At 29.9% G+C, this 14,025-nt stretch overlaps 2 protein-coding genes across 4 annotated transcripts; both read right to left on the bottom strand.

The window, feature by feature from the left end:
* Positions 1-330: 330 nt before the first annotated feature.
* Positions 331-1,019, bottom strand: LOC124939099. The gene is made up of 2 exons (XM_047479610.1): positions 966-1,019; positions 331-849 (listed from the first exon to the last, which is right to left on the bottom strand). Exons 1-2 carry the CDS (start codon positions 1,017-1,019, stop codon positions 331-333), a joined length of 573 nt encoding a protein of 190 aa, XP_047335566.1.
* Positions 1,020-3,910: 2,891 nt separating this feature from the next.
* On the bottom strand, positions 3,911-10,133 carry LOC124940212 (probable LL-diaminopimelate aminotransferase, chloroplastic). Of its 3 annotated transcripts, XM_047480697.1 has the most exons (11): positions 10,004-10,133; positions 9,846-9,920; positions 8,039-8,064; positions 7,879-7,952; positions 7,593-7,709; positions 7,061-7,123; positions 6,758-6,862; positions 5,992-6,042; positions 5,566-5,886; positions 4,694-4,900; positions 3,911-4,580 (listed from the first exon to the last, which is right to left on the bottom strand). In XM_047480697.1, exons 5-11 carry the CDS (start codon positions 7,683-7,685, stop codon positions 4,287-4,289), a joined length of 1,134 nt encoding a protein of 377 aa, XP_047336653.1. In that variant the 5' UTR covers positions 7,686-7,709; positions 7,879-7,952; positions 8,039-8,064; positions 9,846-9,920; positions 10,004-10,133; the 3' UTR covers positions 3,911-4,286. The 3 variants fall into 3 exon arrangements, with proteins under 3 accessions (XP_047336653.1, XP_047336654.1, XP_047336652.1); XM_047480698.1 differs by lacking the exon at positions 8,039-8,064; XM_047480696.1 differs by lacking the exons at positions 9,846-9,920; positions 10,004-10,133 and adding an exon at positions 8,157-8,625.
* Between the last annotated feature and the right edge of the window lie 3,892 nt (positions 10,134-14,025).

The following is a 14,025-nucleotide window of genomic DNA, read 5'->3' as shown; positions in this document are numbered from 1 at the left end:
ATTATGTTAATTTTATAAATATATGTGTTTTAATTATATTGTGATAGTATTATTTATATTAATATTTATATATAACTGTATAAGTTAAAATTATATTATTAATATAGTAGACTCTCGATAAAATAATATTCTATTAAATTATAATTTCGATAAAATAATAAATTCTTACCGTCCTGACTCGGGCCGAATAGCTAAAATAATCATTTCAATAAATTTATTAAGTAATATAATTTTTTCGCTCATATAGGTCCCAACCGATATATAAAGTAATAATATACTATTTTTTTAATAATTCAGAGTGCCTAAGTGAAATAATAGTCCACCGTTAGACTATTTTGTATGAAAATTTATATCCATTTGAATCTCATCCCTCACTTTTTGCAAAGCTTTATGAAATTGTGGAGTGCTTATATCATATTGTAGGAGAAAATCACTAAGTTGCATTGCTACTCTAATTGCTTCTTTGCGAGAAATAGGCTCCAAAACATGACTATCATCCTCATTGTCTTCATCTTGATTGTTTTCTCTAAGATCGTCAATGATTTCTTTATCAGTTAAAATCTCGGTCGTATTATTTTCATCCGGATAATCTAAGAGTTGATCCACATTCATTGCATTACGATAGTGTAACTCCTTTATTGTTGACCTTAATTCCCTAATGCCTTCTTCTAAAAGCTGTGAAACCACATTTTCTACCGAACGGAGTTTGCAATGTTGAAAGAAATTTTCAATTGTGATATTCTTAACATTGTTCATCCAAGATGATATAGCAATAATTGCATCTAGAACATTGATCTTCTCTGGATTTATTTCTTCATCCTCAAAACCCTCTAAAATAGAACGAAAAATCTATGACGATAATGCATCTTAAATGCTCTTATAATTCATGCATCACATTGATTAATTTTTGATGTTTTATTGGGTGATAAGAAGAAAAATTCAACATTTTGTAACCCTTGAATTACCTTTGAATGGACAAGACAATTGTCAATAACCAATAAAACCTTTCGTCCATCCATCTTTTTGTCGAACCATTAAATATATTCTTCAAATAATACTCCTGTCATCCACGCTCGTTTATTGGCACGATATTGGCAATTTAAACTTTGTAAATTAACTTTTTTGAAGCAACATGGTTTCGCAAACTTACCGATGATCCATAATGGCATTTTCTCTGACCCATCTTCATTGTAACAAATGGCTATTGTCATTATTTTTTTGTCCTTTTTTCTTTCCTCGAGTTGTTTTATAGCCAATGAATGATCAACTTGTAATCTATAAAATAACCCTGTTTCATCCATGTTGAAAACATTTTTGTGGAAAACAACCATAGTTTCTCTCTTATTGTTGGCAAGTTGCTATCCACATCTCCCATATTGACAAATCAGTTTTCGCCAAAATGCCTAAAGGACTTGATATCATTCCGTGATTTAAACTTCTCCACCCAACAAAGAGAGTAATCAAACTCTAAACCATTATCACCATACAATATTTTCATAAAATCTTTTGCCTTCTCTTGAATTAACTCTCCCAATATATTTACGCGCTCTTGATGTTGAAGAATCCATTCATACAAAGTCTTTTCTAGATTTCGAAACATTGTAGATTTGTGTTGTTTGGCATCAGGTTTCGTCAAATCAGCCGAGAGATATTTCGATGACCACTTAATTGTATTCGATATTGTCGCTTGACTAATTTGGATGTTAAATTTTTCAGAAACCCATTTTTGTAGCTCTTTTTGAGACGAAGCTGGATTCTTGCTTTTATACTCGCACAATGTATTACACATTTCACATGTCATGGCGGTATGTTTTACCCTTTTGAGATGGGAAGCCATTAGAGATTAATACAACAAGAAAGAAAAGAGTAGCATAAGATTGATTAGAGAAGAAGAGAAAAAAAAAATATAAGAGTAGTAGAAGATTGTGTATTGTATGTACTTAAAGATGAATATTTTGAGATGAAAATCATTTTACAACATAAGATATTACACCATTTATCGTACATATTAAATGACTTAGAAAATATAAAAGGTTTATAATTGATTATACTTTAACAACTTATACAATAAATAAACTCCACTATATATAATTTGAATTTTAAAATTCAACTACATTCAATAAAATTATATTTTATTATTATACATGTAAAATAATAAATTATTATTTTATTGACTCAATAATATTTCGATAATATAATATATTTTTAGCTGAGCAACGTTATTACTTTATTAAAGAGTATATTGTATATGTGTATTAATATTTATATATAATTGTATAAGTTAAAATTATATTATTAATATATGTGTTTTAATTATATTGTGATAATATTATTTACATTAATATTTATATATAACTGTATAAGTTAAAATTATATTTTTAATAAATGTGTTTTAATTATATTGTGATAATATTTTTTATAATAATTTTATATAACTAACCGTATAAGTTAAAATTATATTTTTAATATATGTGTTTTAATTATATTATGATAATATTATTAATATTTATATTTATATATAAATGTAGAATTTACATGAATTTTCAAATGTTTTTACATTAATGTATAAATGAAATAATCTTCACTATTTTGCGCTTATTTTATTTCCTTTTACATTGTAAAAGGAAAACGTAAAAGGAAGTTAATTAATATTTACGCTTGATTCATTTCCTTTTACATTATAAATAAAAGTGAAGCAATCTAACTTTACTCAAATGCGCTTCCCTAGGTTTAAACCAGGAGGAAGTTGTGATATTCCGAATTCCGGATTTTTTTTTACCCGAATAAGATATAATAATATAATATTAATACTGCATTATGATTGGTCCAAAATAAAAGAATAAGAGATTTGGTAGCAGAAGATCTGGATTGAAGGTTATTAACCGTGTGTATGTAAAATATTTGAATGTATTTATATACTCAAGAATTTAACATTATTCTCTTTTTCTTTTTAATCCAAGTTGTATGTAAAAACAGTGTTAACTACAACATTTTAATAAGAAAACATACAGAACGTAACACATTATCTATTTGGGATGAATTAATAGATAGAATGGCTTCATTTATTGTCAGTTCTATTTGTTTATTTCTCATAAATCTTGGCTCGAGAAGACATAATCTTGTACAGAGAATATGAGTAATTGGTCTCTGAATACTTGTGTTGGATGCAAATTAATTATCTGGTAGAAGTTGACACAAAGACCATGAACAGAGTTAGACCATGGTGAATAAATAACATATTCAAACAATTCAAAGTTAGACCAACAAACTTTCTGGTCAATTGAGGGAATTATGTGTTTCTAAAATGTTCATGATATATTCATAATCAAGCAGTTGATTATAGATATACAACGTAACAAAAAATCCAATGGGTGATTAGACGTCATGAAACAAGTTCAATATTTAATTTCTTAAGAATTATATGCTTAGGAGGAAGAAATGACACAAAAGTTTGGTCCAAGATGGAGCAAGTTCATTAAGGTTTTTGGAATTCCATGGAGAATGAAAGTAGATTTTGAGAATCTTAACCTACTCATGTAATGGAGGAGTAAAGAAAAATAGGAATGTGTAGAAAAGAAAAATGTAAGGAAAAATAGATTTCTTTTTTTTTTTATTTACAAAGAAACCTTAACAAAATTCCCATTGCAAGAACCTTGTTTTGTTTTTGAATGTTTGTGTTGCCCTACTTTATAGAAAATTCATTATACCTTACAAAGGTTGTCCTAACTTCTTGAATCAAAAGAAAAATAAAAAAAATAAAAATCATAAAAGTGATTTTGGATGTGACAATTTTAAATTTGTAGCTCATATGTAATAACAAAATCATAAGTATATAATCATGATTTTTATTAAATAATAACAAAATATTTAAAAGGAGAATGAAACCAAAATCCAAAACATAGTAGCAAAATATTAAAAAGGAGAATGAAATTGGCCCTATAACCAATAAAATCGAACAAACCTTTCAACAGACACAGCCAAGACATAGTTTGAAGATTTTGGAAATCCCAGTAGATGATTCTTATTTTTATAAAACAATAGACTCAACCAAACTCCTATTTCATACATAAGCATCATAAACTAGAACAACAGTTCTACAATTCAAGGTGCAAATACTTTTATCATTATCAGTTATGGTGCGATAAATACACAGAGAAAATTTAAAACATGAGTTGGAGTTATAGTTATAGTGTTTCTATATATAGTCCAAACATGTCTAGAAACATTACTTATATGCACTTTAGGTTAATCCTTGAACCATAAAGCAACAAAAGTTATATGCACACCTAATAGGAAATCATCTTCAACCTCTTTGACGCCTCTAAGGTGGTCTCCCTCCTCCCAAATGCTGATATCCTAATAAATCCTTCACCAGCTGGGCCAAAACCACTACCTGGGACAGTTATTATATGCATCTTTTCAAGAATCTCATTGAACACATCCCACGATTTCTTCCCAGGAAAAAGAACCCAAATAAAAGGGGCGTTTCTTCCACCATAAACCTTTAAGCCTAGGGAAGTGAAAGTCTGTTTCAGTATTTTTGCGTTCTCCATGTAGTAATCCACAACTGAGAGCATAGCCTGAAGAGAAATATGTAAACAGGGAATTTCTTATCATCTATAGATAAATATGATCAAACCAGTTTAACTAGAACCAAATAAACACATATTTGTAGGCTAATTTAAAGACTCACCCCGAGACCCTCTGAAGAAAGACATGCTAATCCACCAGCCTGAGATATGTTGGAGGCGCCATTAAAGCAGGTGCACACAATGCGATTATAATCATTTATGATTGGAAACCCATTTGAATAACGGAGCTCTTCTGGAACAATGGTCCAACCAAGACGGACACCTGTGAATCCGGCTATTTTCGAAAATGTTGAAACTTCAATTGCTACCTACAAAGTATTGAGAACCTGATTAGGAATTGCTTATATAAAACTGAAAATTAAGTGTTGATGCTAAATATTAAGTACCAAATTAATTAAGTGTGTGAACAAAATAAATCTCAAACTAAAATATCTACATTTGTAAGATATGTAAATTGATTTGTTAAACTGTGAAACTAGTATCAGAAAAATACTTAAATACTATGTTATCCTTATAGTGGCGTAATTTGATTAATTTTGAAGGGGATAAAGTTGATTTTTTGGAGGATTTTACTAAATGAAGTCCTTCATAGTTTGTGTGATTTGATAGTTTCATCATGCTCAACTTTTGACAACTCTTGTCATGACTTTCTTTGTAATGATTTTATGGGTTTTTCCCACTGTACTTGTGATCTTCACAGTGCCGGCGTGGTTTAATAAAAAATAATCTCACTTTAAAAAAAATCTTAGTTTATCGAATTAAACCGTATATTTTAACTTCAATTGAGATGAATCTAAATAATTAAGTGGTTTTAAATAATAGTTATCAAATTAACTTTATTCATATAAACACTTAAACCATTTAGATTTGAAAAAAAAAGATCAATTAAATTAAGTGATAAGCTGTGTTATCGATCACTGTCGGAAAGATGAAAAATTTAACGTCAAGAAACGTGAATGGGTAAAAAAGCTACCTCTCGGGCGCCTGGAATTTCATATATAGACCGCGGACTGTCATCTTGAATATATGCTGCATACGCGGAGTCATAAACAATGATTGACCCATTTTCCCTGGCAAATTGTACAAGTTGTTCTAATTGTTTCCTTGATGCTGCATGGCCAGTAGGATTATTCGGAGAGCAGAAGAAGATAACATCAGTTCTTGGGACAGTCGATAAATCAGGAAAGAAAGCATTCTCAGGCCCACATTTCATGTATTCTATCTTCTGATACCTCCCTGTATCGGCTTGAAAATCACCAGACTGACCAATTATGACACTTGAATCTATGTACGCCTATCCACATAATAAGTTCCATCATAAGCTTTTTATTCTATGGAAAACAAAATATGAGACAGAAGGAAGCAAACAAAGAATAGAAATCCAAAGATTAAGTAATACCGGAAAAGAAGGATCCTGTACAGCGGTTGTTAAATTAGACCCCAGAAGCATCTGTAAGTTGGTAAACAACTATCATTAGTAGCTTCTTCATTTCTCTTGCTGCTTAGTTATTACATTCAGTCATTCTCCAGTTTCATAATAGAATACTTCATTCTTGATCTAGATTTAACATGCATGGAAAAAGAATAGTGGCCATTTTGGTCTGACAATTTTTAATCAGATCTAGATGAAACTTAGTAGATTTGTTTTCAAAAATAAGACCAGGGGGGAATATTGTTTGATTGAAAAGTGGATTGTTTTGGGCTTGTTTGGGTTAAATGAAATAAATTATTATAGAAAATAAAATAAGTATTTTAATACTTTAGTTGCTAATTTGGATGATTTGATTGATGATGGGAGAAGTGATTATTAGGACTTGATGAAACAAGGCATTAGTTTGGAGAAAACCCACTTGTAATCAGCCAAATATTTAACTACACATTCTTTGCCTCTGCAAAATTTGGGATCATAATCCAATCACAGTTTCAATTGCCAAATGAAATTATGATCAGTTAAAAGTACACATTTGGCAATTTCTCTATGAGATCGAGATACAACACAATTCAAGTCTGAATTGAGTCTTTCATTTGGAAATAATTTATAAGGCCTTGTGGAAGAATTTAGGGGTTATTCAATCAAGCAAACATATATGCAAAATTATATTTCATTATTATCAAAAGAAAAGTATACACATTAAAGGAAGATAATATTTGGTTGGAGTTATAACCTGGAGGCGAGAAATATCACATTGTGAGCCATCAGAAATGAAAACCTCTCGATCGGTCACTCCCAAATGACCGTAGAACTTTTGTGCAATTGCTTTACGCAGTTCCTGAATACAATAGAGATATTAAAAAAAAGTTCAGAGAACATCCTAGAATGTTATCTTTTTCATTCAACAGTGAGGGATTTAAACAGTAGTATAAACCATATTCAAACAAAGTAAGAATTCAAGATGAAAGTTGGATTAATATATATCAGACCCGAAAACAAGATACAACTGTCAATACAATATACATAGTACCATTACCTTGTTCCCTTGCTCGGGTCCATAACCTCTATATCCTTGGGGAGTGGATAGGCAACTGGCAAACTGCAAAACAAGAAAAACATCAGTTGACTCTAAAATAGCCTGGAGAATTAGACAGTGAAATGTCTAAGACTATGCGCTCAAAGTATTTATACGATTTAAGTGATTTTCGCAGAAATTGCGTTTTAAGTATTGGTAATTCTTCCCAATCATGATAGTTCAAGTGGTAAGAGTTTAGAACTAAGAGGACGAGGTCTCAGGTTCGATTCCTATCAAGAACATCTTGATTGAAGTGGGGTTATGGCTATGGAATGTTAATGCTAGCCTCCAAGGAAAAACCCTAGTCTCAAAAAATATAAGTAAAAGTGTTATTGTTTTGTGCTAAACAACTAGAATCCCTTCCTTAGGAACCTCAATGGCCATTTTGGAGGCATATTTTATTATCTCTTGAAGAAAAATAATAGTTAATGGTAAATAGACAAAATAAAAATGAAAACATGATAGGTGAATGAATGAGAATGCATATACATACATCAGACATGGCTGAAGTTATCACATCCGGTATTGGAAACGTGGTGTCACCTATTCCAAGGCTGATTACCTTTGCATTTGGATATTTCTTCATATGAGCATATTCCCGTGCTGATATCTGTAAAATGTAATAATAACACTTTAATTTCACCAAAGAGAATAAATTCAATCATGGAAAGCTATTGTAACTGATAACATACAATGCAGCCATATTATTTTTCACAAATTCTGAAAATAAAATTAACAAGATAGTTTAACAGGAACAGAAGAAACAGGTGCCCACAAACCTCGGGAAATAAGTAGTTGTTTTGCAGCCTTTCAAGGTTTACATTTCGAGCTACCTTTGTGCAGCGATCAATAGCTGTAAGAATTTTTAATAAAGTTAATGTTACGAGGAAACTAAAAGATAACCAATAGGAATTAGGATAATGGAGGATATGAACATACCTATATCCACATTTTGGACCAGGAAACTGTTTAAATAAAAAAATAACTATATAAGTATAGTTCATCTAAAGTCCATTATACACAGAACTGAGTTACATTCCCAAGTGAAATCTCTTACCTGTCTCTAGGCTGTATAAAAATGGGGGATGATGACATAGAACTGCTAATCAAGAACTTAGACATCTTGTTTGTTAAAATTCCTAATTTCAGGTTTATTTGATGTGGAGTGGTGGAAAGAATGGTGTTCAACTTAATGTATATATAGTAAAAAGTGCCATGTACATAAATGCAAATTGTGCAACATCTTCAATGACTAAGTGTAATTTTCCGCACATGTCGGATTAATGATATTTGATTTTGACCACTTCATGCTAGCACTTAAAGACAACCAATATTTTCCCACAAATTCTACCTAATATCTCCAATTTGCCCTTCTTTATCTCTTGATAATGCAATGCAGGGGAAATTTTGTTAGAGTGCTTTCTGTGTACTTTCTACATGACAATATGATATTATTGTATCTAGAATGCATGATATAAGATTTCAATAATAATAAAAAAAAAAAGAATGAAAATGTGAGTCATTATTAAACATATGAATACACCCATCTGACTCTTTTCAAATTGTGTTGATTTACTTGCAAGCATATCGATCTTGTATGTAAGAATCATAAAAACATAAAATTTCAAATATGGAAATTCTGTAGGTAGATAGAATCAATAATGAACGAAATACTAGCCCATTACATATTTAAATCCCAATGCAATATCCTAATGGAGTATACTCTAAGTGGTTACTATTACCAAAGTAGTTACTGTTATTTGAGATGTTAAGGACGAGCTCTTGCAAACTTCCTTAGTCATGAAACACAAACTGCAACTTTTTTTAAATTTAAACTTTGTATTAGTTGAGTTGTCGCGTACTATTACCAAAGTAATACTATTATATGAGATGTTATGGACAAATCTCTTGCAAATTTCTTTAGTTAGGAAACATAGACAGAGGTACAATTTACTACTAAAGGATTAATAAAAGAAGAGTCTGTTATACTTTTCCTTCAAGATTATAGGTTTTCTTTGAAAACTTGAATATGAGTACTCATAAGACTGATGATCGTACAACCACGCACGCTATTTTTTATGTACAACTCATTTTAATATAAGATGTGAACATGATTTTTTTTAAGGAAAAGTCCTGTCAAGTAACTTCCATCACAAAATCTTCAAGGTTCTTAGAAAGTTAAAGGAACTTCTATTACATACTTCTAGGAAAGAAGACAACCATTTCCAAGAAATTTAGACCTTCAACTATTCTTTATCAGGGATTCTTCTACAAATCAATCTTCTCATTTAAAGAGAAATGTCAAACAGAAAAATGATACAACAGCTTAAGCCCAGAAGAATCACATAGTACAAATTGTTTTTGTTGAATGTTCCAATTTCCATGCGTTGAATTAACAAATATGTGGCTCCCAAGTCCCAAGAGAAAAGTACATGAAAGACTTGGCTTTACTTTTTTCCATTTTTTTTTTTGATGAATGAGACTTTGCAGCACACCTCGTGCATGTGGAAGTTTATAAATATAAAGTCAAATTAATTGAAAACAACATGAATGAATAAATAAATCATGTTCATAAAGCTCTACATGAATCAGCAGCCTACAAAACCAGCACATGTACTATTATGGTTCTCATTGTAAAATTTGGACAAAAGTAGCAGTCTACAGATGAAACAATGTGACCATGTTGATTGAAATCATACATATTTTATACCAGTCAATTGTAAATTTAGGTATAAACATGACGTACCATCAACAGAATAATTGCAGGGAAGGAACCCAAATCACCTAATTCCAATATCTTTAGACCGACATTCTCCATTTTCTGAAAATAGAGTTTTAGGTCAACACTCAATACCCCATTTAGCTAAAGCACGATAAAATGAAAGGAAAGACGAATAGTATTACTAGGCGAGAAAATGAGGAACTGGTGACGATGGTGATCCAAAAAGAAATTCGGGGATAACACGCCACCGCCTCCCTTCTATGAGTTCTATCTCTCTCCAGCTTTCAGTTTGTAACTTTAGTTCCATTACCAATATTCTTGATTTACGAAAATATTAATGTGTGAACTTAAAAAAACTAGCATGTATACCGTGCATTTGCACGAATAATAATATAAAAAGTCATGAAAAAAATATTACGGTAAAATTTTTATGGACGGGTCAACCATAATCCGACCCAAGTATCAATTTACTCTCACATATATCCAAATTAACCACAGTTCGACCCGTCAATCCGAACACTTTAAAAATTAAACATCATTATATATATATAGATTAGTTAAGCAAACATTTACATTTACAAAAATAAATAAGATTCACTTTTAAACTGTCTAAATTTTGATATTTTACTTAAAATAAAGTAATACTCATTTCAAAATAAAATAAAGGATCCCGCAACAAAATGAACATGATCTCAAGAAAGGATAACATTAAGAATATTAAGAAAGAGGAATATGATATTCCAAAAGACTTGAATCTCCTAAATAAATGGACAATTCTAAAAGACGAACCTAAATTAATATATCAACTAGTAACATTTGAAAAATTGGTCTAAAACAAGTAGTAAAAACTACTGAAGAATCAGTTTTACTAAATAATAGTGATAATTAAATTGCTGTCGGATATGGATATAGCATATTATAAACAAACTTATAAATTCCTACATATAGGTCTAGTACAGGTAGCATTTAAACCTTTAACCTTAGAAGGATTACTAGAAAGCTTTATGGAAGCTTTAAGAGATGGAAGAAATTTAAATTGTAATAATCCATAATGAGAATAATACAATCTAGTTTAGTACAGGGACCATTTTATTTTAACGTTTTCCCAAACTTTCTGCTGCTAATATAAGTAACTCTCTAACATTAAATGTTAAAACACACGGATATAATTATGCTCCCGGATCAGAAGTAATGTGTGTTATAGAATATACTATAAACCATTATTTACTTTAAATCCACTATGTAGAAGAGTTGATAAACCCAACAATGAAACAATCTTAATACAAACAAATTTTGATAAATCAAACATTTCTAGAAGAAGAACAATTAAATGGGAAGAAATCTCATTTCCAGACAACTAGAAAATAGAACAAGTTGTACTTGTGCAACCACAGGTCCAGAATTATAATAATATACTGGATATTTCTCAAAATGATGAGGGAAGTGTCGAAGTAAGATTTGACACAAGCCTAAAATTATGTCCATCACAAAGACATAACTCTGTTAGATCATATATCTCACCATTAGATTATAAACTTGAATACCTTTCTAGGGCATCCACCTCTCAAATAAGAGAAACAATGTTTTCGGAATATTCAACTCCAATAACAGAAAAATTATATATTAATAGACAAAATATTGTCAGAGAAAACAACACACAAACCCTAAACGGAATAGAACAGACAATGTCAGAAATAAAAATTTTTATTTAAATGAATAGTACATCCATAATAGATTTCAGTACTGGTTCTCCGGCCAGAAAATTAATTTCTAATGAATACAAAAATCCGGGTTATACCCAATTCAAAAAATAGTTTTTTGAAAGTTTTCGCATTTCAGAAAAACAACAATTTGAGAAAGAATTTTATGAATTCTACAAAGGAATAAATGCTTTAATTCCTTTCACCTCCAGGTTCATAAGCGCTTATGTCAAAATTTATATAGTTGTTATTGAAAAAAAAATAGGTTAGAAACATGGAAAATATATTTAGGAACATATCCGCCTCAACAACATTTTCATGTTTAAAAAGGAGGAAAAATAATGAATTTCACACCATACAGAACATTAATTGAAAATCATACACACCAATAACTTGTAAGCATATTAATAATATGTTTGAACAACAAAATTATACAAATCTGTTCCTAAATATTCTAGGAGAACAATTACAATCCATAGAAAACAAGATTGAAAAATTAATAAAATCAATAAATGAAATTAAACCAGGTGCGTTAAAAATAACCCCAAAAGAAAAAGAAGCTTCCCCAAGCTTCCAACCTCCTCCAATAATGTCTGATTTCAAACTAAGGTCAATGCAAGAATTTGAAAAATTTCTTGAAGAAAAAAAATAGCAAACTAAGTATCAAATTATTAGACAAAGAATTACAGTGGAATGAAAACTAAGACCAAATTAAAAAAATTAGTAAATGGGCTGATAAACCCATACAAAGTAAATTTTACTATAACAGACCAACACCAATGAATGTTTTACATGAAAAATACATAGATACAATTAATATTAGTTATTCAGGTAACAAGATATATGAATGGAATATTGATGGATATTCAAACAAACAAATTTACAATACAGTACATAGAATAGAATGTTAATGTACTCAATAGTTTATAAAAATAGTAAAAATATTGATAAAACAATAGCAACAATGATTGTTGTTGGGTTTACAGGTCAATTAAAGGGTTGATGGGCTAATTATTTTTATTAAGATTATAGAGATTCAATTCTTAACACTATAAAACAAGAAAACAATACTTTGACTGAACATGCGGTTTATACACTAGCAATAAGTATTATTGAACACTTCACATGAAGGTTCAGTGATAATAGTGATACAATTAGAACATTATATAAAAATCTAAGGAGTAAAACACTTTCAGATTTTATATGGTATAAAGATACCTTTCTAAGTAGAGTTATGGAACTCCTAGAGTATAACAATGTACATTGGAAATCAAAATTTATTAATGGCCTCCCAAGCCTGTTTGCTGAAAGAGTTAGAAGAAATCTCAAAAAGAGTCATCCAATGATACCATATGAAACTTATACATATGGTGTATTAATAGATATTTGTATCCAAGAAGGGTTAGCTTTATGTAATGAAATAAGGCTAAACAAACAAATTAAAAGACAGAGTCTAAGCGAAAGACAACAATTAGGCCAATTTTGCCAACAATTTGGTATAGATAACCCAACATTTAGTAAAAATAGAAGGATGAAATATAATAAATTTCATAAATATAGAAAACCACCCCAAAAATATTCAGAAATAAAAAATGAAAGAAGAAAAGATAAATCTAAAATCAAGTCAAAAATTTTAAAGAATAATAGGACGTGCCTCAACTGTGGAAAATTTGGACACACCACACGTCAAAATACTGTTGGGCAAAGAAAATAAAATTAATAATCTTAAAATCACAGAAGATACAAAATGATTACTTATCCAAACTCTACATAACTCAGAATCTGAAGAATCTGATTCAGATCCAACAAGTAGTAACTCTGACCTAGATGATTTAAAAATGAAAACATTTCTGAATTAAGCTCAGGAGACTCTAAATGTGAGCCATGTCGGTCATGATTAAAATGTCCTAAGAAAGAAACCAATAACCTAGATCAAAATCAAAACATCTCAATTCTCAGATATGAAACTTAATGTTTTAACCTCTAATCATGCTTTTGAATTACTAAAAGTCATTAGAGACCCAAAATTAAGAATGCAGATCATAGATCAGTTCAATACTGAAGAAGGAACTTCATCCTCTAGAGAAGAAGAGGCAGAAGATAAAAGTTTAAATTATAATAAATCTTATACTATGAGTGAAGTTATGAACCAACTTAGAAACAAACTTCAGAACAATGAAGAGAATATATCTCTCAAAAATCTTTACAAAGAAATTAACAATCTGAAAGAAGAAATTAAGATATTAAAAAGGAAGAATATTATACAAGAATCAAGAATAACTAAGCTTGAGGATAAACCACAAGAAAATAATCAATCTCATGACCATAGAAAAGAGAAAACAAAAATTGAAGAAAACATCTTCTCAGAAAATTTTTATCCACAGTAGAAATGGTTAAATCCCAAAAATGGCACATAAAAATATCTCTTCTAATAAATAATTATTATACAATGTCGTTTATTGCTCTCGTTGATAGCGGTGCAGATTTAAATGTTATTCAAGAAG

This window comes from Impatiens glandulifera, chromosome 5, assembly GCF_907164915.1.
Source record: "Impatiens glandulifera chromosome 5, dImpGla2.1, whole genome shotgun sequence".
NCBI lineage: Eukaryota > Viridiplantae > Streptophyta > Magnoliopsida > Ericales > Balsaminaceae > Impatiens > Impatiens glandulifera.
The sequence above is the reverse complement of the archived record's forward strand: the minus strand, read 5'-3'. Positions and strand labels throughout refer to the sequence as shown.

Excerpts from the sequence above, each read along its gene's own strand:
- LOC124939099 (XM_047479610.1), bottom strand. The coding sequence starts at position 1,019 with ATGGATGGACGAAAGGTTTTATTGGTTATTGACAATTGTCTTGTCCAT. Across the intron at positions 850-965 it reads ATTGTCTTGTCCATTCAAAG|ATTTTTCGTTCTATTTTAGA; the intron begins GTAATTCAAGGG and ends TTATCGTCATAG.
- LOC124940212 (XM_047480696.1), bottom strand. The coding sequence starts at position 8,221 with ATGTCTAAGTTCTTGATTAGCAGTTCTATGTCATCATCCCCCATTTTT. Across the intron at positions 8,065-8,156 it reads TTTATACAGCCTAGAGACAG|TTTCCTGGTCCAAAATGTGG; the intron begins GTAAGAGATTTC and ends TTATTTAAACAG. Across the intron at positions 7,710-7,878 it reads ACAACTACTTATTTCCCGAG|ATATCAGCACGGGAATATGC; the intron begins GTTTGTGGGCAC and ends TACATTTTACAG.